Source organism: Haliotis rubra, unplaced genomic scaffold, assembly GCF_003918875.1.
Source record: "Haliotis rubra isolate DU_JTF1 unplaced genomic scaffold, ASM391887v1 Scf966, whole genome shotgun sequence".
NCBI lineage: Eukaryota > Metazoa > Mollusca > Gastropoda > Lepetellida > Haliotidae > Haliotis > Haliotis rubra.
The window spans coordinates 301,724-329,281 of record NW_025767708.1 but is presented as its reverse complement, the minus strand read 5'-3'; the positions used below and the strand labels follow the sequence as shown (position 1 = coordinate 329,281).

Sequence of the window (27,558 nt, the reverse complement as noted above, 5' to 3'; positions counted from 1 at the left end):
TATTTTATCAGAATAACACCAGTGTTCCTATCCCACGTTACAGATGATTGTTTGTGCTGCCATGGTCAACAAGACTTTAAACCTGACGTTTGCATCCCTACAACTACACGTATCACTATGTGCGGTTGTTATTATCTAGTGAAATGAGTCAACCGGGTTTACCACATTTCTGGTAAACAGTTAGTTGTTTGGTTGGATGGTTGGTTTGTTGTTTAACGCCGCACTCAGCAATATTCCAGCTATAGGGCGGCGGTCTGTAAATAATCGAGTCTGGACCAGACAATCCAGGGATCAACAGCATGAGCATCGTTCAACACAATTGGGATATGATGACGTGTGTCAACCAAGTCAGCGAGCCTGACCACCCGATCCCGTTAGGCGCCTCTCACAAGCATGGGTTGCTGAAGATCACTTCTAACCTGGATCTTCATGGGTTCTGGTAAATAGCATTGACTACACCCAGCGTTGACAAGATTCAACTTGAGTTAAACCGTGTAAATCCCAGGGTGACCCCTGATGGTCAGGGTCAGAATTTGGTCTTTACAAACTACGTCGTATTTCTGGAGTGTTGTGACGTGAGTCAAACACCATCTCAGGGCCGCACTGGATATAAAACACGATGAGACATTCACACCTGTACTATTGCCATCTATCAGTGTTACCTTCGGTTGCAACTGGCCCACTCATGTTCACCAAGGTTGTGAAGCGAAACGCAAGTCTATTACGACAAGCGTAATCTAACTGAATGACGTCTCTGGGTGCAACTTGCCCAAGACGTTGGAATGCTATGGCGTTGTATGTAACTCTTGAAATACACACTCAGATGAATACATTGAGTATGCTGTATGCAAATGCTATATACACATTCACGGTTGTACAGGCATGTTACTGTGTGTTCTTTAAAGACATGTCAAGTAGGGTGCACCTTTACAAGTTACACTGGTAAGGCTGCAATGCGTAACCTTGATATGAACGGCACTGGCGTGAGGTGGGCACGTGGTAAGATGTGCACTGATGTGGCAAACTGGCGAGGAGTACTCTCGTGTTTTCAGCAGGGGTGATGTATCCTGATTTGGATTAGTGATTTAGAGGTACTGTGAGAGGTATTTTTACACACGATGCCCGTGTTTTGATACCAGTCCTTTCTAAAGCAGAGACCTTTTAAAGCAGATAGTCCCCCTAGAATCCGACGGCAATGCAGGTCGAGGAACCCAATGTGGAAGATAACCAGATTCCTGACAATGAAAACACCCAAGAGAGAAGGTTGCGTTACACACTGACGAAACCTCCTGCACTGTCCATCACCATTACCGCAGCCCTGCAGGTAAGGCATACATATACACTGTTCAAAGGTACTACGTACCACAGAGACTATAGCAAACTACCTATATGTGACGTGTGTTGCAATGTCTATATTTACAACAAAACCTGTATGGCACGTGTGTTGCACTGTCCATGTTTAGAACAAAACCTAAATCAGACGTATGTTGTACTGTCTGCATTTACAGCAAAACCTAAATCAGATGTGTGTTGCACTGTCCACATGTACAAGAAAATCTAAATCAAACGTGTCTTGCACGGTCCACATGTACAACAAACCATAAATCAGATGTGTGTTGGACTGTCCATATTTACAACAAAACATAAATCAGATGTGTGTTGCACTGTCCATATTTACAACAAAACCTAAATCAGATGTGTGTTGTACTGTCCATATTTACAACAAAACATAAATCAGATGTGTGTTGCACTGTCCATATTTACAACAAAACATAAATCAGATGTGTGTTGCACTGTCCATATTTACAACAAAACATAAATCAGATGTGTGTTGCACTGTCCATATTAACAACAAAAATATATATGAGACGTTTGTTAACACTGTTTACATTTATAACAAAACCTAAATCAGATGCGTGTTGCACTGTCAATATTTACAACAAATCATTTATGAAACGTGTGTTGTACTGTTTATATTTACAACAAAACCTAAATCAGACGTGTGTTGCACTGTCCATATTTACAACCAAGCCTATATGAAATGTGTGTTGCACTGACCAAACTTAGAACAACACCTATATGAAACGTGAGTTGCACTCTCCATATTTACAAAAACACCTGTATGAAACGTGAGTTGCACTGTCCATATTTACAGCAACACCTGTATGAAACGTGTGTTGCACTGTCCATATTAACAACAAAATGAAAGGTATGCTAAATATTGATGTCCATATGCCGACACTTGACATTAGTAGGAAGTATGTTGTCAATGACAATAAGAATATATACTTTTGTGATTATTTGTCGTGCACAGGAATATCGTTGTCTCTCGTTATCGCATATTTCATGTTAGAGGGATACCTGAATGAATTACTGATGATCCGACATGTATTGTTCATTTATTCACAGCACATATTGATGTGTCTTCCGGCGTCGCTGGCAATACCTTTCATTGTTGCTGATGGGATCTGCGCCGAGTATGACAGCCCGATAAGAACAACTCTGTTCTCGTCGTCGCTCTTCATGTGTGGTGTGTGCACAATACTTCAGACCGCAATCGGCGTAAGGTATGAACATGTGAAACACAGATGCTCAAATTTAGATGCATATACATGGAAAAAGTACCGTAACACTCCCTATTTTTTATAGTATCAACATGTTACCATTAACCATAGCCAAGGAACGTATCCAGACTTTAATATATCTTATCATCTTGATAAACTCACAGGGGCTTGTAACGCTAAAAACTGCCATCAAGGTATGTACTGTCACTAACGGGGTCTTATCACTATATAAAAGGAAAGGGATGTAACGAGGTCAACACACCAGGTTCGTTTCAGGGCGAATTCAACAATGTTCACTGTATCTGTCCCATTTAAAGTATGCACACATTTCACGCCCATAGATTTCCCTACAAAATGAGACATACATCACAAAAATCGAAGCAGTAGTTTGGGAGCTAGGGCTACGGAAGCTCGAAAAATCGTGTTTTCTCGATTCCGAGCCAAAATCCCTGCTCAGAATTTGTAGCGGTAACTCACCCATTTTCATGTTTATTTCACAGTATACACAAACGACATGCACCAAAAAATGTTGAACTGATGGCGCCTGTCAGCGCGCTAGTCGCCATTCTTTCGGAGACACTTACGCCTCACTGTCATAATGAGTTTACGTACATTTATTCATCGCAAACAGAATTGTGTCGTGCCCGTTCGCCATTGACGACCTTGGCCTTCACCTGCCCCGCACTGAAAAGGTGTAAGTGTCTCCGAAAGAATGGCGACTAGCGCGCTGACAGGCGCCATCAGTTCAACATGTTTTGGTGCATGTCGTTTGTGTATACTGTGAAATAAACATGAACATGGGTGAGTTACCGCTACAAATTCTGAGCAGGGATTTTGGCTCGGAATCGAGAAAACACGATTTTTCGAGCTTCCGTAAACCCTAGCTCCCAAACTACTGCTTCGATTTTTGTGATGTATGTCTCATTTTGTAGGGAAATCTATGGGCGTGAAATGTGTGCATACTTTAAATGGGACAGATACAGTGAACATTGTTGAATTCGCCCTGAAACGAACCTGGTGTGTTGACCTCGTTACATCCCTTTCCTTTTATATAGTGATAAGACCCCGTTAGTGACAGTACATACCTTGATGGCAGTTTTTAGCGTTACAAGCCCCTGTGGATAAACTAAATCGCAAATAACTAAATGACAAATGTATTTTTCAGAGCAAACACAGGAAAATTTGATTCATTTTGTAGTGCTCATAATTATGGCTGTATAACGTCAAAACGTGCGGTCATTTTCAATATTATAGCATACAATCCTCAGGGCATATCACATAAGTGTAAATAACCGTGCACAATGTCAATATCTGGTGCAACTGCAACTGCGATACTACCCCTGATCCCCTCTCCTCAATATCGTGACGTTGATTTACGTTGAGGTATTATGTTTCATTCCTGAAGGAGGGCTTGCTCAAATACATCAGGACTGAAGGATCTCTTTTGCGCACTCTGCTATTCATACTGTCCCACGTCAAATTGCTGTGACGCCGAGCTTATGATTCGGAAAAAGGCTGCATCCTCCCTTGGAGTAGTCGCTCGCGGTCCACCTAAGAGCTGACGGTCCTCAGCAGCATTTGCTGATGTTTTATGGCCAGTCGGCTGATGGATGACAACCAGCATCTCTTGCACTAGCCTCCAGTGACAAGGCAGCATTTTGCTAACAAATAATGTGCCATATTACGCGATATTTTCTTACTGACGGATGCACGTTGTGTCCGTGAAGCTCGCCCCAAGGCCATACCTAAACTTTATATATGGGGCGGCCAAAGGTCAAAATAATCATACAAACATACATAATTGCCATATGAACATAAATTTCATATTGGGCTAAGATCATAGGCATTGCGATACTTTTTTCCATGTGTATATATACTCAGTGAATGCCCGGCATCCAATGCGGGTTTCTCTGATATGCGGTTGCAGTCTCATAAGAACATGGAAATCAGTAGTCCAACAGCCTGAACCCAGTCTGACAAGTATACTGAATGCATGATTTATGTGAGAAAGTCAATGCATATAACCGGAACTATATATTTTGTAAACGGACATGTGTTATCACGCCTACAGTACACGCCACTGACTGCTGCGTGTTCTACAGTTAGGGATTCAGACATTCTATATTGAAAAAATATGCAGTGAAATCGCAACTGATGAGGTATAAAATATCATTTTTCGTTGAAATAGAAAGTTCAAATGTAACTTACTGCATTCAATGGTGTGGATTCAACAAAGCATTTATGTTATTCATTCATTTGCAGATTGCCTATTCTACAAGGCCCATCGTCCGTGTTCCTGCCAGTTATACTTGCAGTTCAAAAGAGCGACAGTTGGAAGTGTGTAGATAGTGCTTACGGTACGAACTGCCAGAAACTCGAGAGGTTCCAAGTACCATAACAACAAGTGGCATGTTAACTGTAATTTACTTATTGTAAACTCGTAATAACCGAAATATTCGTGCATATTCGATGGGATATTCTCCATACAATCCACTTATATATTATTCACCTATTTAAGTTTGTAAGCAATGTAGTAAATGTTTACGACATGCTACACTTGAGCTTTTCCTCCCAGTTCAATTCAGCACATCTTGATATAACAGTAACACTGTTCAACGTGGCGTTAAGCCAAATTCACTTGCAGACTTGAATTCAGAAACATAGAGAACTTCACATTTCGGTCATCGTTAGTTTTATTATTCCTCATGTCCTTCTTCACCATTATATCCAATCGAGTTAGAGGTATTCCCAAACGCTTTCAATTCTACTACATCACTAAAATTGGTCTAATGCCCTTGTTTCAGCAAATGTATCAACGTATGAAAACACTACAACACCAATGAATGTATCATCTACGACTGCCAGTCCTGTCCTTTTGACCCAGGAAGAAAAACTTCAACAGGTTACTAAACAGACCTTTACATGTAGACCCCAAAATCCCAATAGGATGCACGCAGCGTCATGCGTCCAAAAATCCCAAAAGAAAGCATGCAGCATCATGCGTCCCGAAATCCCAAGAGGTAGCATGCCCCATCATGTGTACCAATAGGTTTGTGTATTTTGGCCTACTCGTATCATGTAAGGAAACGTGCTTTCATTCAACTCTTTAGGAAATTCCAATACACTTCTCTGCGATAAGGATGTCTTAACTGTCTGTACAGATTCGCAGTATGAGCAACTGCATATATGTACGTGGTTAACTGACTACATTCCACCTGCTGTGTTTGTTTGGTGTGTTTTCTCGGACTTATACTTTGTTTTCCTGATTGTAGCTCTCCGGCAGCATCATGGCGGCGTCTCTTGTAGAGATGCTGATTGGTGGAACTGGGTTGGTAGGGCGTCTCCTCCGCTTTGTTGGACCAATCACAGTCGCCCCTACTATTGCACTCATCGGACTTTCTCTGTATAAAATACCAATACGATATTCCAAATCCTCTTGGGAGCTATCCTTGACGTGAGTTACAATCTGATTTTTGCAGATATATCTTACGGAAGTTGAAAGGGTTTTGTCGTTTCTAATATGGCATTGTTCTGTTTATCTGGAGAAACTGTTTCCACATAGCTTGTTGTCTGCCTACATTAAAACATGTATAGATACGATCCGAGTTAAAACTGTGTATGTAACACTATGTAACACTATTGTGTTAGTAGCTTTTACATACTTTTTCCATCTGTTACATGCGGTGAAGGGGCGGCGGGGTAGTCTAGTTAAAGCCTTGGCTCGTCACGCCGAAGACCCGGGTTCGAATCCCCACATGGGTACAATGTGTGAAGCCCATTTCTGGTGTCCCCCGCCTGATGTTGCTGGAATATTGCTAAAAGCGGCGTAAAACCAAACTCAGTCAGTCAGACATGCGGTGAAACAAATAGTTTAGTAATTTGAATTACTTCAATTACAAACGTTAGGCCATATGGTCAGTATGAATACACAATGCCACGTGTAACAGAACTTCTATGTGGGATTACACTTTCTCACTCAAGTACACATTCTAGTTCATTAATGGGTTGAGACCCATCCGGGATTCAACGGTTCTATCACAGATTGAAGCACATGTCGCCAGCACACAAATTCTGCAATCTAACCCACTGCGGCTTATACAAAAAAGAAAATCGGACCGCAAACTTTGTGTACCCCCACCTATAACTAGTATCTCCGCCATATAGCTGGAATATTGTGCAGCGTTAAACAACCAACCAACCAACATATATGATCGTATTACATGTGTGTTGTAATACGACAAAAACAATGCCTTTTGATTTTCAGGGGTGCGTGTTTGGTTGTGCTGTTTTCATTGTACTTAGGCCACGTGAAGATACCTCTACCAACTCGGACATGCTGTAAGCCTAAAGGCAATAGCAACACGAAGGTCTCAGGAGTGCGCCTGTTTCAGCTGCTACCAGTGAGCTTCATTTTGTCATATTTTCCCTTCTTCAATGCGCTTGCGTCGCGAGTCATAGTACAGCTATGGATTAAGGAGAGCGGTTATTATTGTCTATTTGTGTCCCACTGCCCTGGGTTCTATGACACCAATAGCCCACAATATGCGACCGTGTTTCTTTCAATGGTCGCAGTAGTAAGGAGAACCGAGTGTTTAAATCGCTTGTGGTGTATGTAATGTAATGGGTACAAACCCAGTTACCAAACTTTCTCTTAAGTTGCACGTAACATTACCCAGTCACAAGTCCGCCTCTATCTCGGCCGATCTTTCAGGTCTTGATGAGTGTCTGCTATGTTAATGATTCAGGTCTTGATGAGAATCCATTATGTTAATGATTCAGGTCTTGGTTAGAATCCATTACGTTACTGTTTCAGGTCTTGATGAGAATCCATTACGTTAATGTTTCAGGTCTAGATGAGAATACATTACGTTAATGTTTCAGGTCTTCATGAGAATCCATTACGTTACTGTTTCAGGTCTTGATGAGAATACATTACGTTAATGTTTCAGGTCCTGATGAGAATCCATTACGTTACTGTTTCAGGTCTTGATGAGAATACATTACGTTAATGTTTCTGGTCTTGATGAGAATCCGTTACGTTACTGTTTCAGGTCTTGATGAGAATACATTACGTTAATGTTTCTGGTCTTGATGAGAATACATTACGTTAATGTTTCAGGTCTTGATGAGAATACATTACGTTAATGGTTCAGGTCTTGATGAGAGTACAGTATGTTTAGTTTTCAGGTCTTGATGAGTGTTTTGCTATGTTAATGTTTCAGGTCATGGAGAGAATCCATTGTTTTTAATATTTCAGGTCTTGATGAGTATACTGGTCGTGTGGGCAATATCAGGAATTCTGACATGCACGAATGTATTCCCTTCGGATCCAGACCATCCCCGATTTCGAGCACGTGCAGATGCTAAATCAAAACTGATACACATGACACCGTGGTTTTATCTACCGTATCCAGGTAAAACATGGGATAATCGATAACCTCTGTGATATCAGATAACCGATAACCTCTGTGACATAAAGTGACAATACAAGTGAGTGGGTGAGTCAGTGAGATTAGTTTTACGCCGCACTCACCCCACTCAACAGTGTGAGTATCAAGGGGTTATAATCCATGACCATTCAGCTCACAAGGCAAGTCGATTTCATAAACATTTACTACTTGGAAATATTACAAAGTTTGGGACTCTCTACCGGGATGGACTGTATATCGGGGAAAGGGTAGCTAATGACGGCCAACTTTCGGTTGAGCATAGACAGGACTTACCCACTGTGAACAAACACTGACTGGGTTTGTGAATATGTGTAACGCCTGGTAATCGCAATATTTGTTTTCAGGTCAGTTTGGATTGCCCTCCTTCAATTTAGCACTTTGCATTGGATTCATGGCAACATTTTTCGCATCGCTCATTGAATCAGTTGGTGATTACTTTGCTGCTGCTAAGGCTTGTGAGGTAGATGCCCCTCCTACCAACGCTGTTAACAGAGGCATCCTGTTGGAAGGGATCGGAGGGCTGATATCTGGTGCTGTGGGAGTCGGTAATGCAACAACGTCGTTCAGTGCAAACATTGCCGCGATGACTCTGACCAAGGTGAGCCATTGACAGATAGGTGAGCCATTGACAGAAAGGTGAACATCCTGATGGGCTCATGTTACTGTTACATCAAGCGCTTTTGAAATAAGGAGTGAGTGAATGAGTAGGGTTGAACGATTTGAACAATACTGCAGTTATATCACGGTGTGTCAACATAAGGTCTCGCATGTTTACCACTTTGGCGGATCCAATATTCATGGTTCTGGTGCTGACAAACCTATAAACATAATTAGGGCGAACCGGAATTCGAATCAATCATCCTTGGTTTATGATATGCTCAAGGGAAGTAACTGTGCACAGCGAGGTGTGGCTACTGATGTACCCTTGATATATGGAAATGAAGGAAGGTGTTACAACGGTATTTCATAAAAGGAGGGGCGGTGGGGTAACCTAGTGGTTAAAGCGTGCGCCGGGTTCGATTTCCCACATGGGTACAGTGTGTGAAGCCAATATCTTGTGCCCCCGACCGTGATATTGCTGGAATATTGCAAAATGCGGCGTAAATAAAACCTCATTCACTCATAAAGGAGAAAGTGATCCTATTGTGCAACAAGAATCCCATGATTTAGGAAAGGCTTGTCGTCATCAGATGCTAATCATATTAATGAACCTATGGCCATGTAAGCAAATATAAACAAATAAGGTTGAGAGGAAGGATAACCTTTCAACGTGAAACAAATGATGATTTCGGGTGTTTGAATCTTTGAACAAAGCTGATTGTCTGAAACAGTATTTGCTAGAGTACTTGACCACTGTTAGATTATCTCATTAATTACGAAATATGATCATGAAGTCTAAAACATACAGGACATACAGGTCGACATTTCCACTATGTGAAAAAAGGAACCTTAACTCATCTCTTATATGTATAATAGCAGTTATACATGGGTACTTGAGAATGCGAAAATGTATTCATTCAGACTGATCCATTATCCATTATCTGCAGTTCAAGCTGGTGCGCTCACTCGATATACACGGATATAACGAACTCAATGAGACCACTGATTATTGTTCGTTATAACCGCAGTTCCTTTTACGCATTTCGAGTGAGTGAGTTTAGTTTTACGAAGCACTCAGCAATATTCCAGCAATATGGTGTCGGTCTGTATATTATTGAGTTTAACCAGGCAATCGAGTGATCAACAACATGAGCATCGATCTACGCAATTGGGATACGATGACATGTATCAACCAAGTTAGCGAGCCTGACCACCCGATCCCGTTAGTCGCTTACTTACAACAAGCATGGCTTACTGAAGATCAGTTCTAATCCGGAACTTCACGGGTGTATACGCATTTCGACTAAAAGGATACGGGACAAATAGAGCAGTTCGTTATATCCGTCAGTTCTTTATCAGCGTGGTCGTTATAAACGTAGTCTACTGTATGTATTTCCATTATCTCGTGAACATATCCTTTCACTTGGAATATAACTGTACCTATCCATAGCGTGTTCTGCCAAACGTATTTTTGTATGTCCTGAAGACCGCCAACCGTTACATCCTGCTCTGTGCTGGAGTCATCATGATCCTGTTATCTGTGGTTGGGAAGTTCGGGGCAGTCCTGGCCACCATCCCCGATCCAGCACTAGGTGGCGGTCTCGCTGTTATTTACGGGATGCTGGTGTCGCTGGGTCTGTCCACTCTGCAGTATGTCAATCTCAACTCGCCACGGAACCTTCTCATACTCGGACTGGCGTTCTTTATAGGCATCTTTGTCCCCGAGTGGATCGACAGGTACCCCGATATAATCAGAACAGGTACGAACATGAGATCAAAACGGCAACCAATTCGTTAATTTGGAGAAAGTGGACCGGTTTTTTATTGTGTGTTGCAATTTGAAACCTCGCACAGTGAAGTGTTGTAGCAGATATAAATCACAGTAGAATGGCAACTTACGAGTACTTTAACAATAATCATACGCTATTATATCAGGTTGGTTGGTTGTTTAACACCACACTCAGCAATATTTCAGCTGTTTGGTCGCGGTCTGTAAATAACCAAGTATGGACCAGACAATCCAGTGATCAACATCATGGGCATCGATATACGCAATTGGTACACGATGACATGTGTCAACCAAGTCAGCGAGCCTGACCACCCGATCCCGTTAGTCGCCTCTTATGATAAGCATGGGTTACTGAAGACCAATTCTAACCCGGATCCTTACCGGTACTAGTAAATTGGAATATACTTGTGTATTACATACCAATTCCAGGCAAGCATAATTGAAGTCAAGTGCATGTCTTTCTTACCCACTTCAAGGCAGCAGAGAAGCAGATAGCGTCCTGAAAGTTGCCCTAGGAACACCCATGTTTCTTGGAGGTGTAATCGCAATATTACTGGACAATACGACAAGAGGTCTGTATAAATTGTACATCAACATTACAATCATCCCTGATATTAATGTTAAAACATGGATCTCCGGATGTGAACTTTCACCATCGCCCAGTTCAGTTTTAATAAGTGTATGCGACAAAACATGTTGGTAATCATATGTTATCTCTACCACGATCTCGTACTTCAAAATATCATTTTCATATTCACCCAGGGTCGAGGAAAGACAGAGGAATAGATGCCTGGCAGGTCAGATCATGTCCGCACAAAGACTCGAGAGACACTGATGACACCAATTCTGGATCTACAACATACGACTTCAGTTGTACATCTGTTCTTTATAAGTATCTGCCGTGCTGCTCAAAACTACCCTTCATGCCGGCATATGACGAGCATACTGGGCGGACCGACGACAACTGCAACACTCCGATGATTATCTACGGACACAGTACTTCGCTGTAACGGAAACTTGAAGTCTGTTTTAAACTTAAAGGCATTTGGCTTATGGTTACAGGTTTTGGTCATCTTAGATGCTTTGATGTCTTGTTTTGACGGTTTTAGTTGAGTTTCAGATCCCGTTATCTTTGTTTTGAAAGAATGCTTTTCGAAATATACTTTTTGGTCTTCAAATGGAGGAACCAAATAGACATTCTCCTCATACTTGCGAATATATAATTATACATATATATTTACATATGAAGTTGGGAAATCATGCATACTTTGAGACAGGGGATCAATCAATCAATCAATCAATCAATCAATCTTTATTCAGAACTGAAGGCCACAGGCCCATGGTACAAGTTCAACAGCAGAGTGGATTTCTCTTCAAAATAGCATGATAGATAAACAAAGCAATATTTTCAATAAATGGTACGGTTAGAAGTTGATAATAGTTAGATAATTTATGTTTTGACGGTTGTTTCGTGAAATAACTGGGTATATATTTGCTTCTAATGCTTCTATAATAATCACAAATTAGCAGAACATGGTATTCATCTTCCAGGACATTCAATTTACAGTATTTACACACGGTAGATTTCTTTTGAAACAACTTAAATCATAATAAACGGAACGAAACTGTGATAAGGCTATTCTTACCTTCTTAATATTGATATAGCATACATATCGTTCACACGTGAAATTTTCTTTAAACAGGGAATAAGTAAATGTACAATGATTATTTTGGAGTTTTGCATGTCACTCCTGTATAAAACAATCTTTGCTTCTTCTTGCAAGTAAATTCAAGAATTGATCTTTATTTCCAACTCCCTGCCAGGGGATGTTTTCTATTACTGAGCTTTCGAGAACAATATATAATGAGAAATGTGTCTTTGTCTTCATTATTCCATTCGCTTAATACCAACACACGTGAGTCTCTATTCTGAGTCCATCAGAGCGATAATGACAATTAGGAACCATTACGTACCTTAGCAACTGATACCTTGGGTGTCTAATAATAATGGATTGTTTTTATAATCTGTTTGTTTTCTTTGTTGTTTAACACCGCACTAAGCAATTTTCCAACTACGAAAATATTCGGTTGTAGACCAGACACTCCTGAAATTGACATCATGAACTTCGATCTAGGCATGAACCAAGTCAGTAAGCCTCACCGGTTAGTCTCCTCTTACGACAGCCCACGGAATGTGAAGCTGATTATTGTTTTGGGTTTTTTTTTCTGCACGCGTACACCAGTAGTGTTCCTTTCGTATCCAAGAGAACTAATGTTATCTTCTGCCCAGCTGAAAGGACACTGTCAAACTGCACCTTTATCAGAGAAGACATCCGATATTTCCGCTGCTATCACTGTTGTTTAGTCTCGTACAGATTGTGGTGGGTCCAAGACTCATCTATGGCCAATAATGGGCTTGACTGTACATTCTCGTGGGAGATGAAGAACTGGGGCCATTCGGACCAGCTGGCAGAAGTCTTGGAACCAAGCATGTGGAAACCTCTGACGTACTCAGATTGGTCTTCAAGCTATATGACGGCGGTCTGCCAATAATTGAGTCTGGACCAGACAATCCAGTGACTAACATCGTGAGTAGTGATCTACGCAACTGCGATACGATAACATGCATCAACCAAGTCAGCGAGTCTGACCACCCGATCCCGTCAGTCGCCACTCACGACAAGCATGGGTTACTGAAGACAAAGACAGACCCGGATCCTCATTGTACCAGTGAGGGAGCTTTCTTTGAGAAAAGTAATGTCATTCTAGACAATTAACGAATGTTACAAATTGATACTTGATGATACTTTGGCCATGTATGGATCGCACAAGATGTTGACGACAGGGATTCCTTTTTAAAAATGTTCAAACAACGATGTAAAGATATATACCAGCAGGAATGGTTCCATGACGTCCATTCTTCAAGTAGTATTAGTTATTATGCTGAGTTTAAATCCTTTATCAAACCCGAATTATATCTATCGTCTCTAACATCTATCCATCTACGCAGAAGTGTAACTATGTTCAGATGTAATGGCCATGATTTAAGATAAAAGCTGCAAGGTTTTCTAAACACCCGTGTGATCAAATTACCACTTGTGATCATTGTAACCTCACAGAGGATGAATACCATATACTTTTAGAATGTCCTCAATATTCATCTTTACGATATAAATACTTACCTTTATATCTATGTAGACAACCATCAAAAGAAAAGTTTATTGCTGTTTTAACAACGAATGACGTGCAACTTCTCTACAAGTGAGCCTTATTACTATACCGTATAAATCGCAATAGATCAAATCGGCAATAACTGTATGTTTCACTTAACATTGTCTATCTATGGTACGTCGTATTGCATGGTAGCGCTGGCATTGTGTACATTACAATATGTTTACATTGTACTGTTGGCCTCCAGGGCATATATACCAATAACATCTGTCTGATACTTGATGACTGTACGAGATTACCTCTACCAGTTTAACTAGATTCTCTCCAGGTTTCAGCGAAATGTAAATGTCCGTCCCTGTTCTGGACATTACTCGATTTAAAAGATATAGCCTGTGATCTTCCTTTATATAAAAGTGGACTTATTACCATATGGGTAAACCTTGTAAGGCTGGTGTGATCTGATGATGTGACAGTTATGAAATATTTTATCAAACTATGTCTGCCAAACCATTAGCATTTCATCATGTTAGTTGGGTGTTGGTTATGTAATGTGAAAAAGGCGACTCAGTGATCGACATGTGAACAGACATGACAGGACGAATGTATATACCAATGCCTGATGATGGCAAAACTAACACATACAAGAAATGGTTGTCATTCGCGGGGACCCGTGAAGATCCAGGTTGACATTGGTCTTCAGTAACCCATGCTTATCATAAGAGACGACTAACGGGATCGGGTGGTCAGGCTCGCTGACTTGGTTGACACATGTCATCGTGTACCAATTGCGTATATCGATGCCCATGCTGTTGATCACTAGATTGTCTGGTCCAGACTTGATTATTTACACACCGCCGCCATGTAGCTGGAATATTGCTGAGTGCGGCGTAAAACTATAAACACACTCACTCATTCGCTGGGAAGAATGTTACTATTCTATAATACATTCAGAGCGACCCATGCGTTGATGAGCGTTCTCACGTCCCTTTCAACCGCCAGTAATTCAGTAATGATCAGCCGTGAGAGAATTTCAATGAAATCATGCATAACTCAGAGATGAAATGATCCTGTGCCTGATTGTCAGGTGTATGCATTTTATATTGATTATTTGCATCCTACTCAGTGGTGGAGCAAAAAATGTATACAAGCTAACACTTTCGCATGTGCCCCTCGTGAATCGGAATATCCTAAAAATGTTTTAGCTAGATTTTAAAAATGACCAACTGCTTAACATCATTAGAATGAACCAGTTTTTGATATATATATGGACAAGAAACTAGATAATAGTTCGCATTTAATATTTTGTTTACTCAGTACCAGAGCACGCGCAGAATGGAATTAGGCTGAGCACATAGAGAAATTGGAATCATACAGTAGACATTTCTAGAATAATGGAAATGATCTTGTGGCTTTTGTTGCAAGTATTTCCCCCAGTTACAGGTGGTTTCAATACATAAGCCGCCCCACAATGCCTTGCCATCTATATTTTACTAATACATGGTATCGGTTTTTGTGTATTTTAATTATACATATGTAAGCCATCATAACTTCTACAAGATGATTACCATATGCAGTGTCTGAAACATCAAGACGGAACCTGGCTCTGAATAAACCAGCATGGTGGGGTTGTAAGAGCACATGGAATGGCAAGGCTGCTGCTGCTGCTGTAGACGGCAACAATTATACCTGCATTCTGTGTTGTGTAGTATGGATGCTAAAGACCAGCCTCACTCGTGGACTTAGAAGCGTCATATTACTCAATAACATTGTAATGACTTGATTGATTTCTTTACGTAAGAGCACGCAGCGGGGAATTGTAAGGACATTATTTAATTTGAAGCCTGTCCACTACCTAACAAAGCAACTTATCCATTCGAATCGACACCACACGGGGAATCGAAAGTGATCATCACTCACCGACATGAACCATTCCAGGAGTTATCAAAGATTCATGTACCTTTGCTTTGTTCCGTTGTTATGCAGTATTCTGGGAACGGAATCCGCCGAAATGGATCCTTAGACTGGGGGTCTCCTTGATTAACCAGTCTTGTCTGTTACAAGACATCACCTCATTAGTTTGAGATCTTCACAGCATGGCTAATACGTTCCACGTTATGGCAAGATTGGCCAGGATACATGGTGGCGAAACACCATTGTATATTCCAGGGATGTGCATGTGTTGATCTGTGTGTCTCTCTCTTACTGCGCGTGTGTGTGTGCGCGCGTGTATGTATGTGTGGGAGCGTGTATGTGAGTGTTGGTTGTCGGTCTGACAATACTGTATTTTTCTGTTTCTTCAAGACGTGTTATGTTGTCAGAAACATCCCCTGTCCCCCTCACAAGGTCCGATGGTCTGGCCCTTAAAGCAAGTCATCATTTTGATCATAATGAGATGACAAGACGTGTAAGTGAAACGATAATAAATTCCTATATAATTGGCTCCCTCTACACTGGCTAGACACACCTCGCGGCGAGAGGCTGAGAAGTCCTGGCTGATCTATACTGCCTGATCTGTCTCGGTACCTTGGTTGACACCTTGACGGCGTGAGGCTGAGAAGTGATGGCCGATCTCTTCTGCCTGATCGGTGTCGTGGCTTCGTTGCATATTGGTTGTGTGTATCACTTTTATCATTGCTCAGTGCTGTTGTTTTATTGACAAATTTGTTTAATGAGATTTGTTTCAGGATTGTTGTATATTTCACTGTATTCCTTTATGCAAACCATGTCGTGCCTGGACTCATTGTAGTAACTGTTCTTGGCATGATTTTCCCTGACCACAAATGTTATGAGTAAAGTCTTGTGGAGAAATTGTTTAACACATTCATATTATATAGTCGGAATCATACAGTAGATATTTCTAGAATAATGGACATGATCTTGTGGCTTTTGTTGCAAGTATTTCACCCAGTTATAGGTGGTTTCAATACATAGGACGCCCCACAATGCCTTGCCATCTATATTACACTAATACATGGTATCAGTTTTTTGTGTATTTTAATTATACATATGTAAGCCATCATAACTGCTACAAGATGATTACCATATGCAGTGTCTGAAACATCAAGACGGAACCTGGCTCTGAATAAACCAGCATGGAGCAGTTGTAAGAGCACATGGGATGACAAGGCTGCTGCTGCTGCTGCTGTAGACGGCGAAAATAATACCTGCATTCCCTCCATGTATTGGCAATCCGCGATGGCTTGTTGTGGATCTGCTGGCACTATACCACATCCAGGACGTCAGCATCTACACTGAAGGTATGCTGCGGCAGAAATCCCTGTTTGGTCTTGACATTTACCCGGGAGGATCACTTAGGAATATCCTACAGCAGTTTCTGTATCCTCATTCGGTTAAGATTTAATCATTTGAGAAAACCTATTTCGATTAAGAATACTAATTTATACTGAAGACGCCCGTTTCAGTGACTATGCTAATAAAATGTAGACGTACATCTTGAGGTGCCATAGAAGTTGACTCTAACTGTACAGACAGTAATGTGACCTTGACACCGGGGTCAAATAGGTTCCCAACAAACGTATTGTAAGGGGCGAGGAAATGCATCCGGTGATCTGTCTCGGTACCTTGATTGACACCTTGACGGCGTGATTTGTTCTTCATTACATTTATAAATGGGGTGTGTGTTCCAAAATCGATTATTTCCATTTCCCCGCAACACCCTCAAACATAGCAGTTTGTGGACCTAAACAACAAAAAAAAACAAACTGACTGAATGGTTTTTGTCGTTTGTATCTCTCACATATACCCGTGTCATTTTAGCTGGAAACCTCCATGACTTCACGCTTGAGATCTACGAGACAAATCCATCTCGATATCGAACAGCAGCGCCCACCCTGCAAGAACTACACTCGACAGCTCGGTTCCCTTAAAACCATATCGTGTGAGAGACCATTCGTGGGCAGATACGTTCGGCTGAGGGCAGAAGTTGAGTCAACTTCTGCCCATGGTGTCCTCAGACTTTGTGAAATTAAAGTTTATGGAATCAAACATGGTAAGCCCAAACGTGCCATATGTATGTGGTATAGCTGGTTTTTGCAGCCTAAATTATAGTTTCACTGGTAAGGAACTTGGTCACACTGAGAATGGAGTCTTTGTGATTTTTGCGACGGAAACTTTGCGATATGTCACAGAGTGTTCGTGATTTTAGCAGCAGCAAGGGAAGGGTAAGATATATAATGGCCTGTATACCTACAAAATCAATATTACAAGAGAGTTGAATTCACATTTACTTACATTAGGTTTCCATCAGTAACAAGTAAATATTATGATGTTCAGAAAGCTACTGATAATAATGTAAAACCATTACGAAATTAATCCTTTTTAATAAATAATCGGTATATTGTGACAATTGGCCCCATTAAGAAGTGTAAAAAAATAATAGAAAGTGTTCCGATTAGGGTTTATCCCCTTTCATCATAAAGCATGTGCTGTTCTATCAGCGAAAAAAAGCGGTACATATCAATTTCCATGCATTGGTCTTATGTCACAGAAACTTTGTGATTACGAAATTAATGTAACGGAAAATTCACCCATTGTCACAGGTAATTCCCAATCACAAAATGGAGTAGACGGGGTATGATTCGCCCAATCTAGACCATGAATCCCCTGCCAGTGACCAAGTTCCCTACCAGTGATTTTGAATATTAATCACTAATCACAGCATATCGTCCTCGACGTTTGTGGTCATAAAGTGTATGTAATTTTAATAAATAACGTCTAGAAACTGGACATTTGATATTCTTGTACCGACAACTTTTAAACTACACACCCCTTCCACCTATACACATTGCTCTTTTTCTATTATGCATTTTATTTCGTTCGTCATGCATGCTCTTTTATGACTTTAAATTAGGTTTCAGAATGACAGAACTGCATTTATTGGACACCGTGTGTCCTCCACAAGCTGCCCACCCAGCATATCGTTTCTTACGCCACTAATGTTGCAGATGTGCTTCCTAAATTCACTTCAGAAACTTGCATGCACGTACACTTAATAGCGAACAGTAAACTAAAAGGTGGATGCCTATGTAATTTCAGCGTACCAGACATCAAACTACATCCGAATGCCAGAAGGAAGACTAATTCCTCCATTGGTGAAGTCGTCTGCCTTGTCCCGAGTGTCCTGTGTGCAGCAATGCATGTTGTCTGGAGCCTGTGTCGGTGTCAACTACAACAGTGGAACACGAGAGTGTGAGCTCCTCGGTCCGTGGGCTGAGCCCACTCACACAGTCCCCACCGATCCGGACTGGGTCTACTATAGAGATGACATGTGTTGAAATGAAACAGTTGCCTCTGACCGGGTCTAATGAGGAGACGATCTGTGTTGACCTGACACAGTGTGTCATCCCCCCGTGACTCTTGTATTCACTTATTATACAGGATATGATATCTGGGAAATGTATACTTTCTACGACACTTGTAACAAGATCTAGTGTTTACCCAGACCTGCCTTTTCCTAGGTACTGCTTATCTACTTGTCCATACTCGTTTAAGACATTCCTTACACAGATTTGTTTATAGTCAATTTGACAAAGTGTTTTTTATTGTTTTTAAGTGGTTGTAGAGACTGATGAAACATCTATTGATTGTAACTGTAAACGGCTGTTAATGATGGCTGACTGACTGAATATGGTTTTACACCGCTTTTAGCAATATTCCAGCAATATCACGGCGGGGGACACCAGAAATGGGCTTCACACATTATAACCATGCGGGGAATCGAACCCGGCTCTTCGGCGTGACGAGCAAACGCTTTAACCACTAGGTTATCCCACCGCCCCTGTTAATGATGGAAGGCCTGGTACATAATCAAGTGATGTTGACGCTAATGAGTGAAATTTAGCGTTATCTACCCCTATTTATTTACTAGCATGACATACTTCATCATTCGAGACCTTTCAGGGTGAGTATGTTTCCAGAAAGCTGGTTGTACAGATCAAGGAGCGACAAGATGACGATTATTGAGAAGTATCCGAGACCATTTTTAAAACACACATATTTCCGGTGAGCTTTTACATTTTATATCGATGAAGGGAGATAGGTCTGTTTCAAGACATCAAACAATGACATTAATCTGTCCGCGGATTGTGAGTGAGTGAGTGAGTTTAGTTTTACGCCGCACTCAGCAATATTCCAGCTATATGGCGGCGGTCTGTAAATAATCGAGTCTGGACCAGACAATCCAGTGATCAACAGCATGAGCATCGATCTGCGCAATTGAGAACCGATGACATTTGTCAACCAAGTCAGCGAAACTGACCACCCGATCCCGTTAGTCGCCTCTTACGACAAGATAGTCGCCTTGTTATGGCAAGCACATGGGTTGCTGAAGACCTATTCAACCCCGGATCTTCACGGGTCCCGCGGATTGTCATGTATTGTAGGGCATGTTACTTAATGCTGTTGCCACTTGTTAAAATAATTTCATTTTCTCTTGTGATTGTACTTGTTTGTCAGTATAAGCTCTTGTGTTGTCATTCATTCATTTTCCATGTTAGTTCAGTACAAACCGGCTTCTCAGTTAACCGTGGCGCTTCAGTTAGGAAACTACGCCGTAACAACAAGCCAATATGGAAAATACCTATCACTGTTTTCTTAAAATGGCCTAATAACAATTCTAGTAGAGTGTCAATGCATAACGACATGTTAGCAGTTTGAGTTCACTTTTAAAACCATTCAATTTCTTTATCGTGCTATTGTAACTATGCTTATGAAACAAAACATCTATATATTTGACGACAAAAATAAATAGTTGATTACCATTAATGTGTTTAGCATCAACATTATTGCTCTCAGTATTTCAAGTCCTAACAGCCCACGTGGTATTTGAAGGATACGTTTATTTCACGTCCATTCTAGCAGTTTGCCGCCACATGGTAAGTAATGACCATATGTAAATAGATAATTGTAAGGTATCTTGTAATTAAAGGTATGTCAAGCATGAACTCTGATGTTCCTGCTTGACACTGGAATAAATTAAACAAATTCAGAATCCAGGATGACTGTCTTACTCACACCCAGTCTACACCTGTACAAGCCTTAACCTGGGAGAAGATGTTGGACATACTCAGTGTACACTTCGTTTCCAAAAGTATTGATTCACAAAGTGGCCTTTTCTTGCCTACATTTTATGATGTTTCATTCATTTGCAAATGATACAAATCACACTAAACAAGGAAACGCTTTCGAGTTCATAGTTCTTCATGCCAAACTCAGGCAATATGTCAATATCCTGCTGAGAATGCATTTCGAATTGATACGAGAGCACTTCTGCGAATAGCTTTCTGAAACAGATTGCTATGAACACAAGGAGATGGATTCGAATAATAATTCGTCAAATGTTGACAATGCGCTATATAATTTTCGAATTTGATATATTTTAGATTTCGAACCGAATAGTACTAGTTTGATTCCCTTATACCCATCTAGTAACGTCTTTGGTATGACGCTGCCAGGGGCTCGACCCCACACACTCAGGGTCGACGCTGTATCCACCTCACCACGTAGGTAGTGATAGGGCACAGACGCGGTATTCCCTGGAATATTTGGATTTCGTTTCGGAGGTATCAGGTGTTATTGGGTGAGGGGACTAATCGATATATTAGCTTCGTATTCGATACGGGTGTATTTGCGCGTTTGGTGGACTGTGGCAGCCAGAAAGTACATATTTTATAACTCACGGTAGTTCTTATTCAGCACCTGTTAGTTTGGGCTAAAACACAAAGAATGTACTAAAGCTTTGGGATTATTTTTAACAAAGAAAAGCGTAAATGTTTTGAAGAGCTGTTTGATTGTGACTTACATGTGACAAATACCTCCGGGTCGTACACGAATGCAAAGATGGGAGCAAAGTTGTTGAAGTGTTCATGTCATGGTTCAAGGCTAGTTATGGTCGATCAGTCCAGGGGCCGATAGCACGTTGTCCTGTGTTCCTGTTGGTACGGGACCCAATGCTGTTGGTGTTGATCGCGTCACTGTGAGCATCTTGGTCATCTTACGGGATGGTCAATCTCAGTCTTCCAGTTCTGGGACTGTCCAACCAGTCTGGTTGACGCGATACATTAGTCTGATGGTGGTCTGCCATGTGAAGCCGAACACTCTGTCGATATAGCTGTTTTAAGTCCCACCTGCGACATTCTAATTCTCGCTCTCCTGCTGATAATGTTGACATTTAATGTGTTCCTTTTACAGGTATGCCATTAGTCGCCTCTTTCGACACCCGCGAGTTTCTGAAGACCCCTCACGACCCATCTTATGGTTGCTATAAAACTTAACTGTATGGTTCTGTCTCAGCAATTGGGGTGTAATAGTAGCTAATGAATCGGTGGGTTTCCTTGTTTGTGTCGCAGGATTAAAACACGACCACTTGGCTGGTGTTGTCACTGTTACTGTGCCACTCGGTAACAAAGTGTGCCATTGGTTTTAACCTGAGTGCCACTGCCAGCATGGTGTGTCATACACTATAAATTAAGGGAGTGAATGAGTGAGTTTAGTTTTACGCCGCACCCAGCAATATTCCAGTTATATGGCGGCAGTCTGTAAATAATCGAGCCAGGACCAGACAATCCAGTGATCAACAGCGTGAGTATCGATCTGCACAATGGGGAACCGATGACTGTTGTAAGGGGGGGGTGTTTGAATAAATTTTGGTCGGACATGGTGTTTTTATGACCTTTGTGTGACCTAATCGACTGTTGAACCCTTCAGCCCCACCCTCCTTTGGGAGTTCCTTTCCGGCCCAGGTGTGTGTGACCTTCAGGTTCACCTTAGTGGGCTGTGATTATTATTCAATTATTTTATGAGTGGTATGAGTTTGCCGACTCGAGTGTTCATAGAATTAATAGAACATAGAATTAATATCACACTATGAGGGGAATTTAGCTGCTATTTATAAGGTCAAAAGTTGTGAAAATATCAGAGCGCATTTTGTTAAATCAAAGGTATCTCTAGCCAGTTTAAAATACGCTGTCATTTGGTACACGAGGAACAACTCCGAAGTTCTCAGTTTTTATTTTACATATCTGTGAACAATAAATGACTGTAGCTGTTAGCAAATTAAATTTATGCACCATGTGGGCCCGTATGTGATATGCGTGAATGGGGCGCAGTCTATGCACAATACTAAGAGCAGAATCGCTTGCTCGCTGAGTCGGGCCGTAACTGAAGAGACATTTGTGATTGGATGGAATAGTGTAAGGTCTTATGTTTGTTAAAAGCACCTCCATCCAGTCATTGAAACTGACCACCATTTTAAGTATTTAATGCTGTCATTTGTATCACTTATGCTTATGCGTGTACGGATATGTTCAAGTACGTGCGGACCTGAGGGGTTGATGTGTTTAGCTTCATGTGTGTGGCTTCCTGTGCTCACAAAGTTACCCGGTTCAAGTTAACCAGTAAAGGTCAGACTGTAATCATGTGTACATGGAATGGTCGTTGATAAGTTTCAGCGTGATGGCGCACAGCCTACAATGAATGTATTAGTCACAAATGGTCAGCTTCCGTTATGTAGGGAGAGAAGTGTCTGACCGGAATTAAAGACAGGAAATAGTAAGCAGTTGAGGACTGATGGTCACTGAATATCTCAAGTAGGGTGTCCAGTGGTTGTTCAGTGATGAAATGATTTTGCATTTGTCATATATTTTACTGAATAAATCAACTAACCTACATTTGTTCTCCTGTAAAACTTTCCAATACTGTTACTCAAACTTTTAAAGTCGAACTTTACTCTGAAATTGCAAACATAAAACCATCTTTTGTCCATGAATACTACATATGACACTTACGTGGCATCATGTGACACATAGGTTACTCACATTCCATTAGCCGCTCTTATTCCCCAGACAGTACAATGAAATACTGGTGTAAGCTTCTTGTGACTGTACGTATTGTGTGGGGTATGAAGAGGTTGGGACCTCCTGGTGTTAAGAATTATATTGTAGCTTAAATGTATTCAGTGACATAGGGAGGATTATTTATCAGTTGTAAAACAAAGATTTGTACAATGAACAGTTGTCTCATGTGAGTCAGCAAATAGATACACAAACAAGAAAGATATACAGATTTCATTGTTTATTAGCTCCGTTTCAAATGAGTAGGCTTTAGGATAGGAGCACTCTCAAATGTCTACTTTACATGTTGTGCGAATTACAATGTCTTCTTGCCCTTCCTCACCGTCCTGTCCAGAACCTTCACTCTCTACATCAGAAGGCATGTCTTCATCATCATCATCATCATCATCATCATCAACATCATCATCATCATCATCAATTAAGTCTTCTACCCAAGATTTTTATTTGTACAGTTTGGAAAACACGTCATGATACAGATTGTTTGTGTCTCCTACACCTTTCAGTATTCCTTGTGTCTTTGGACCCAACTGCATATGATACAGATAAGTAATAAATCATGCATACGTCTCTTTGAACGTGCTCCAGATTAGTTTTTTCATTTTGCTTGTATCATGTCTTCGTGTAAACCTCTTTTCATGTACAGCTGTTGTTTCTCATCCAGAAAGTCTTTATTCAGCTCACGTGTACGTGAATACATTTGTCTTATACCTTGCTCTTCGAGATCAGCCATCTTATTTTTCCTGTTGTTTTGTGTGACATCGTTTAACGATACAGCATCATCATCATCATCATCATTTTCTATTTCAGGACATTGTTTATCGTGTAAATGTCTTTGTAAGTTGTGGTTATTGCTAATCACTTGACCACAAATAGTTACAATCTGTCAGAGGATGTGGTCTCTTCACAGCAGAGAAGTTGTCGTCTTCCTCCCACTTCATTTTAACTTGGGGTATTCCAGGTGGACCCCCTGAAGACACAGTCATCACAGTCATCACAAGATGGCACTTTTGGGAGGTTTTCTTCACACGTCTCCTCAAGCTGAACGTCTAACTCGGACTGAATTGTCCTAGCTTGGAGGTCTCCTTTTAAACTGAATGCGTTGGGACAAAGGACAAAATGGGTAGGTGTTTTGGGGTTTAGATCAACCAACAAGTATCCATAAGATTTCTGGGTAGCCCTTTGAAATGGCTCCATGAAATGGTCTGTGTTACCTGGATACATTTGCCTCGCCAAAGTCATGATGGGTTGTTGATCAATAGGGTTGTTGAACAGAAGCAGATTATGACAGTTTCTTCATTCTGTGGGATCCTTACTGTAATACAAATTCTGGTTCAAGGCTATCACTGAGAGATTACGATGATGACTTCCTTCTGTACACAGATCTGTAATGAGTGGATCTTTGCTGGCAGTAGACATTAAGTCGTCAAGCACAACGGCGTTCACAACACTGGGGTCCAGAAACTCATCCTTTTCGAGATCAGAAGGAAAGCCTTGATGAAATTCAACGTAGGGATAAACACTGGTTTGAATGGCATTATACAATGGCTGCCATAGTTTGTAGAGCCATATGATACGTTCATGATAAGGTTTAATGTTCATCCGTTCTAAAAGCTGCTTCACTGAGTACGTTTTCCCACATGAGGTTGGCCCTGAGACGATCATGGTAAATGGATGTAGGAGCCTAAATTCTTCCAATGACTGGGTAGTACTTTCTGATGAATGTGGTTGCACTGGCTGCATCATAGGCGATGGTACTTGTGGTGGTGGCGGTGGTGGTGATGGTTGTTCTTGTGGTGGTGGTTGTGGTGCTTATGGTGGATGTGGTGGTGCTTGTGGTGGTGGTGGTGGCTGCGTTGCTCGTCTGTGTTGATTCCTTAGATGTCTAAGCATAGCATCCCTTCTGGAAAAGGTGAGATTGCACACGGGACACGTTGTTGATAGCATGGTGGTCCGAGTCTAAATGACAGGGAACCATGTCTACAGGCTGCTTTTATGTAAAAGGTTGTCTAACGTTTCCTCATGGGACTGTAGGAGGAACTTCCTGCTTTAGATCCTCCTTTCTTCTGCATCTGAATAAGAGCCTTGGCCTGTTCGACCACTTGTTGAGTAGGAGTAACGAAATTAATCTTAGGTTGTTCTGAGGTTTCTGGTTTCTTTTGTTTCTTCCACTCTGGATCATACAGTTCCAAATATCAATCGACAGACATCATAGCAGATTTTTCTCCTCCACGCATTAATGAATGATAAGGATCTCCTTTCCCTTCAGCCTGGAGCATGTTAAACCGTGTCCATTTATCTGCATCGGGTACGAAGAGTTTGTATTGTGGATTATTCATGATGAAAACCAAAACGGGAGCAGCTTGAGATGAAGTGTCACTGTCACTGGTCCACGGATAAATGAAGCAAGATATCCCTCGTGGCCTGTTACATAGATATTCACGGTTTGAACTGACCTTTCATGGCTTGGTATAGCTTTCAACATCACTGCCAGGATGTTTTGGATCGTCATACATGCTGTTCCTCCCCCGGAATGACAAACTAAACCTAAGACAGGTGTACCAAATGTACTAAGCCAATGCTCTATCTAACAACCAGGCATTTTGAATGGCCTCATTTCTAAGTGCATTGACAAACTGTGGTTTCAAAACAAATGCTACGATAGGCATGTAACTGGCACAAAGACTCTTCCACATACTGTCTGTCGTCCAAAGGGGGTGAACTAACCTTCGTAACACCGCCAGATAGTTATTTCTATCACTTTTCCTCAGGAAACGGCTTCCTTCATATCGAGTCACTGGTAATCTTCCCTTTAATATCCTATTGATAATACCATTGATGGCAAGAATCTGTTCTCTGTTCATTTCTAAGATGTCTTGTCGAATCTCATCAATGTCCTGAAACATTAACATAACCTTAAAAATTTGTAATGTTTCAACACGTACCTAGCCATAATAATTCTAGCAAACAAGCTCTTATCGTGGTTGGGATCTCAATGACATTAGTATTTGAGTAAACCTCTATTTATACTTCGACAAAGGACTATACATAGACAACCAATGCATATATATACTCTTAACATTGATTTATTTCTAATATTCACACATTTTACATCACACTCTTGGTTGCAAATCCACATGACTACCCCAGTGGGCCACCTCTTTCCGAGGTACTCCCACCATGGCCAAATATGTATAGCCTGGAGACCATTTTTCATGTTCGACCCAGGGATCGTCATCTACTTCCCAGTCCTTGAGAACGAGACCACATTGAAAACATTTGCAAGTGTCCCCTCTGATAAAGTACACAAATCCTGCCTGGGCCATGTGACTAGGACTCTGTTTCATCTGCACTGGCCAGTCCTTAAACGAATCAAGTCTTTTCTGGAATGAAGTCCATTCAGTATTGATTGCACAGCAACCGAGTGTCTTGTTGAGTGGGTAATGTCCACACACATCCATGATATCCCAGAGCAGTGGTAACACGTCCGCACAGTACTGTGTCTAAACCAAGAATGGCTTTACACCCAGTGACTGTAGTCACTAGGGTTATAGAAGGAACACATGAGGTACTCCATCTGGTTTGGATGATCATCCTGAAGCATACAAGGAACCATCTCATTCAGTTCTGGCACAAAGTGAAACATGACTCTTACACAATCTACCAGCCTTTCCCAGATCTATGGACAACAGAATACATTTGTTGGTAGGTGTCACTCTTCCCAGTTGTTCGTTTTTCTCCCACTGTCGTAGATCCACACCACCATTTGGATCCAAAGTAGCATACATATTGGCTCCCACATGAGCATAATCATGGGTCCTTCCTTGATTGATGGCCGTCACAAATACGTCATTGCCTAAGTCTATATGACAATGAGGATCCTGTAGCTCTGTCTTGTCTGTCTATAGTCCGGACAATGTCAAAGCTTGTATCTCTCCACATTCCTCCAAAGCTTTACAGAAGAGGGTGTAAACTTGGGGTCCTCGCCGGGGAAGGGTATCTAATAAAGCTCTGACCCGGTCAAAGGAGGTTTGTGGTTTTTCGATAAACTCTGCCTTCATGAAGATGGTAGGGACTTCAAACTGTACCAGTTTGTCGACCTCCTCTTCTACACGCTG

The 27,558-nt window shown here is 41.3% G+C and overlaps 1 protein-coding gene and 1 long non-coding RNA gene across 6 annotated transcripts; both read left to right on the top strand.

The window, feature by feature from the left end:
• The first annotated feature begins 974 nt into the window (after positions 1–974).
• Positions 975–11,772, top strand: LOC124265196 (solute carrier family 23 member 1-like). Of its 2 annotated transcripts, XM_046699989.1 has the most exons (12): positions 975–1,058; positions 1,162–1,324; positions 2,410–2,567; positions 4,827–4,921; positions 5,369–5,466; positions 5,837–6,018; positions 6,829–6,964; positions 7,822–7,978; positions 8,359–8,612; positions 10,101–10,374; positions 10,880–10,975; positions 11,166–11,772. In XM_046699989.1, the coding sequence occupies exons 2-12, from the start codon at positions 1,196–1,198 to the stop codon at positions 11,411–11,413; spliced, it is 1,827 nt and encodes a 608-aa protein (XP_046555945.1). In that variant the 5' UTR covers positions 975–1,058; positions 1,162–1,195; the 3' UTR covers positions 11,414–11,772. The 2 variants fall into 2 exon arrangements, with proteins under 2 accessions (XP_046555945.1, XP_046555944.1); XM_046699988.1 differs by lacking the exon at positions 975–1,058 and having other exon boundaries at positions 1,082–1,324.
• A 1,265-nt stretch (positions 11,773–13,037) lies between these two features.
• LOC124265202 lies at positions 13,038–19,280 on the top strand. 4 transcript variants are annotated; one of them, XR_006895374.1, is made up of 4 exons: positions 13,038–13,157; positions 15,893–16,831; positions 17,352–17,583; positions 18,630–19,280. It is a non-coding gene; the product is annotated as an uncharacterized LOC124265202 (long non-coding RNA). The 4 variants fall into 4 exon arrangements; XR_006895375.1 differs by lacking the exon at positions 13,038–13,157 and having other exon boundaries at positions 15,268–15,978; positions 16,624–16,831; XR_006895373.1 differs by lacking the exon at positions 13,038–13,157 and having other exon boundaries at positions 15,268–16,186; positions 16,624–16,831.
• The last annotated feature ends 8,278 nt before the right edge of the window (positions 19,281–27,558 follow it).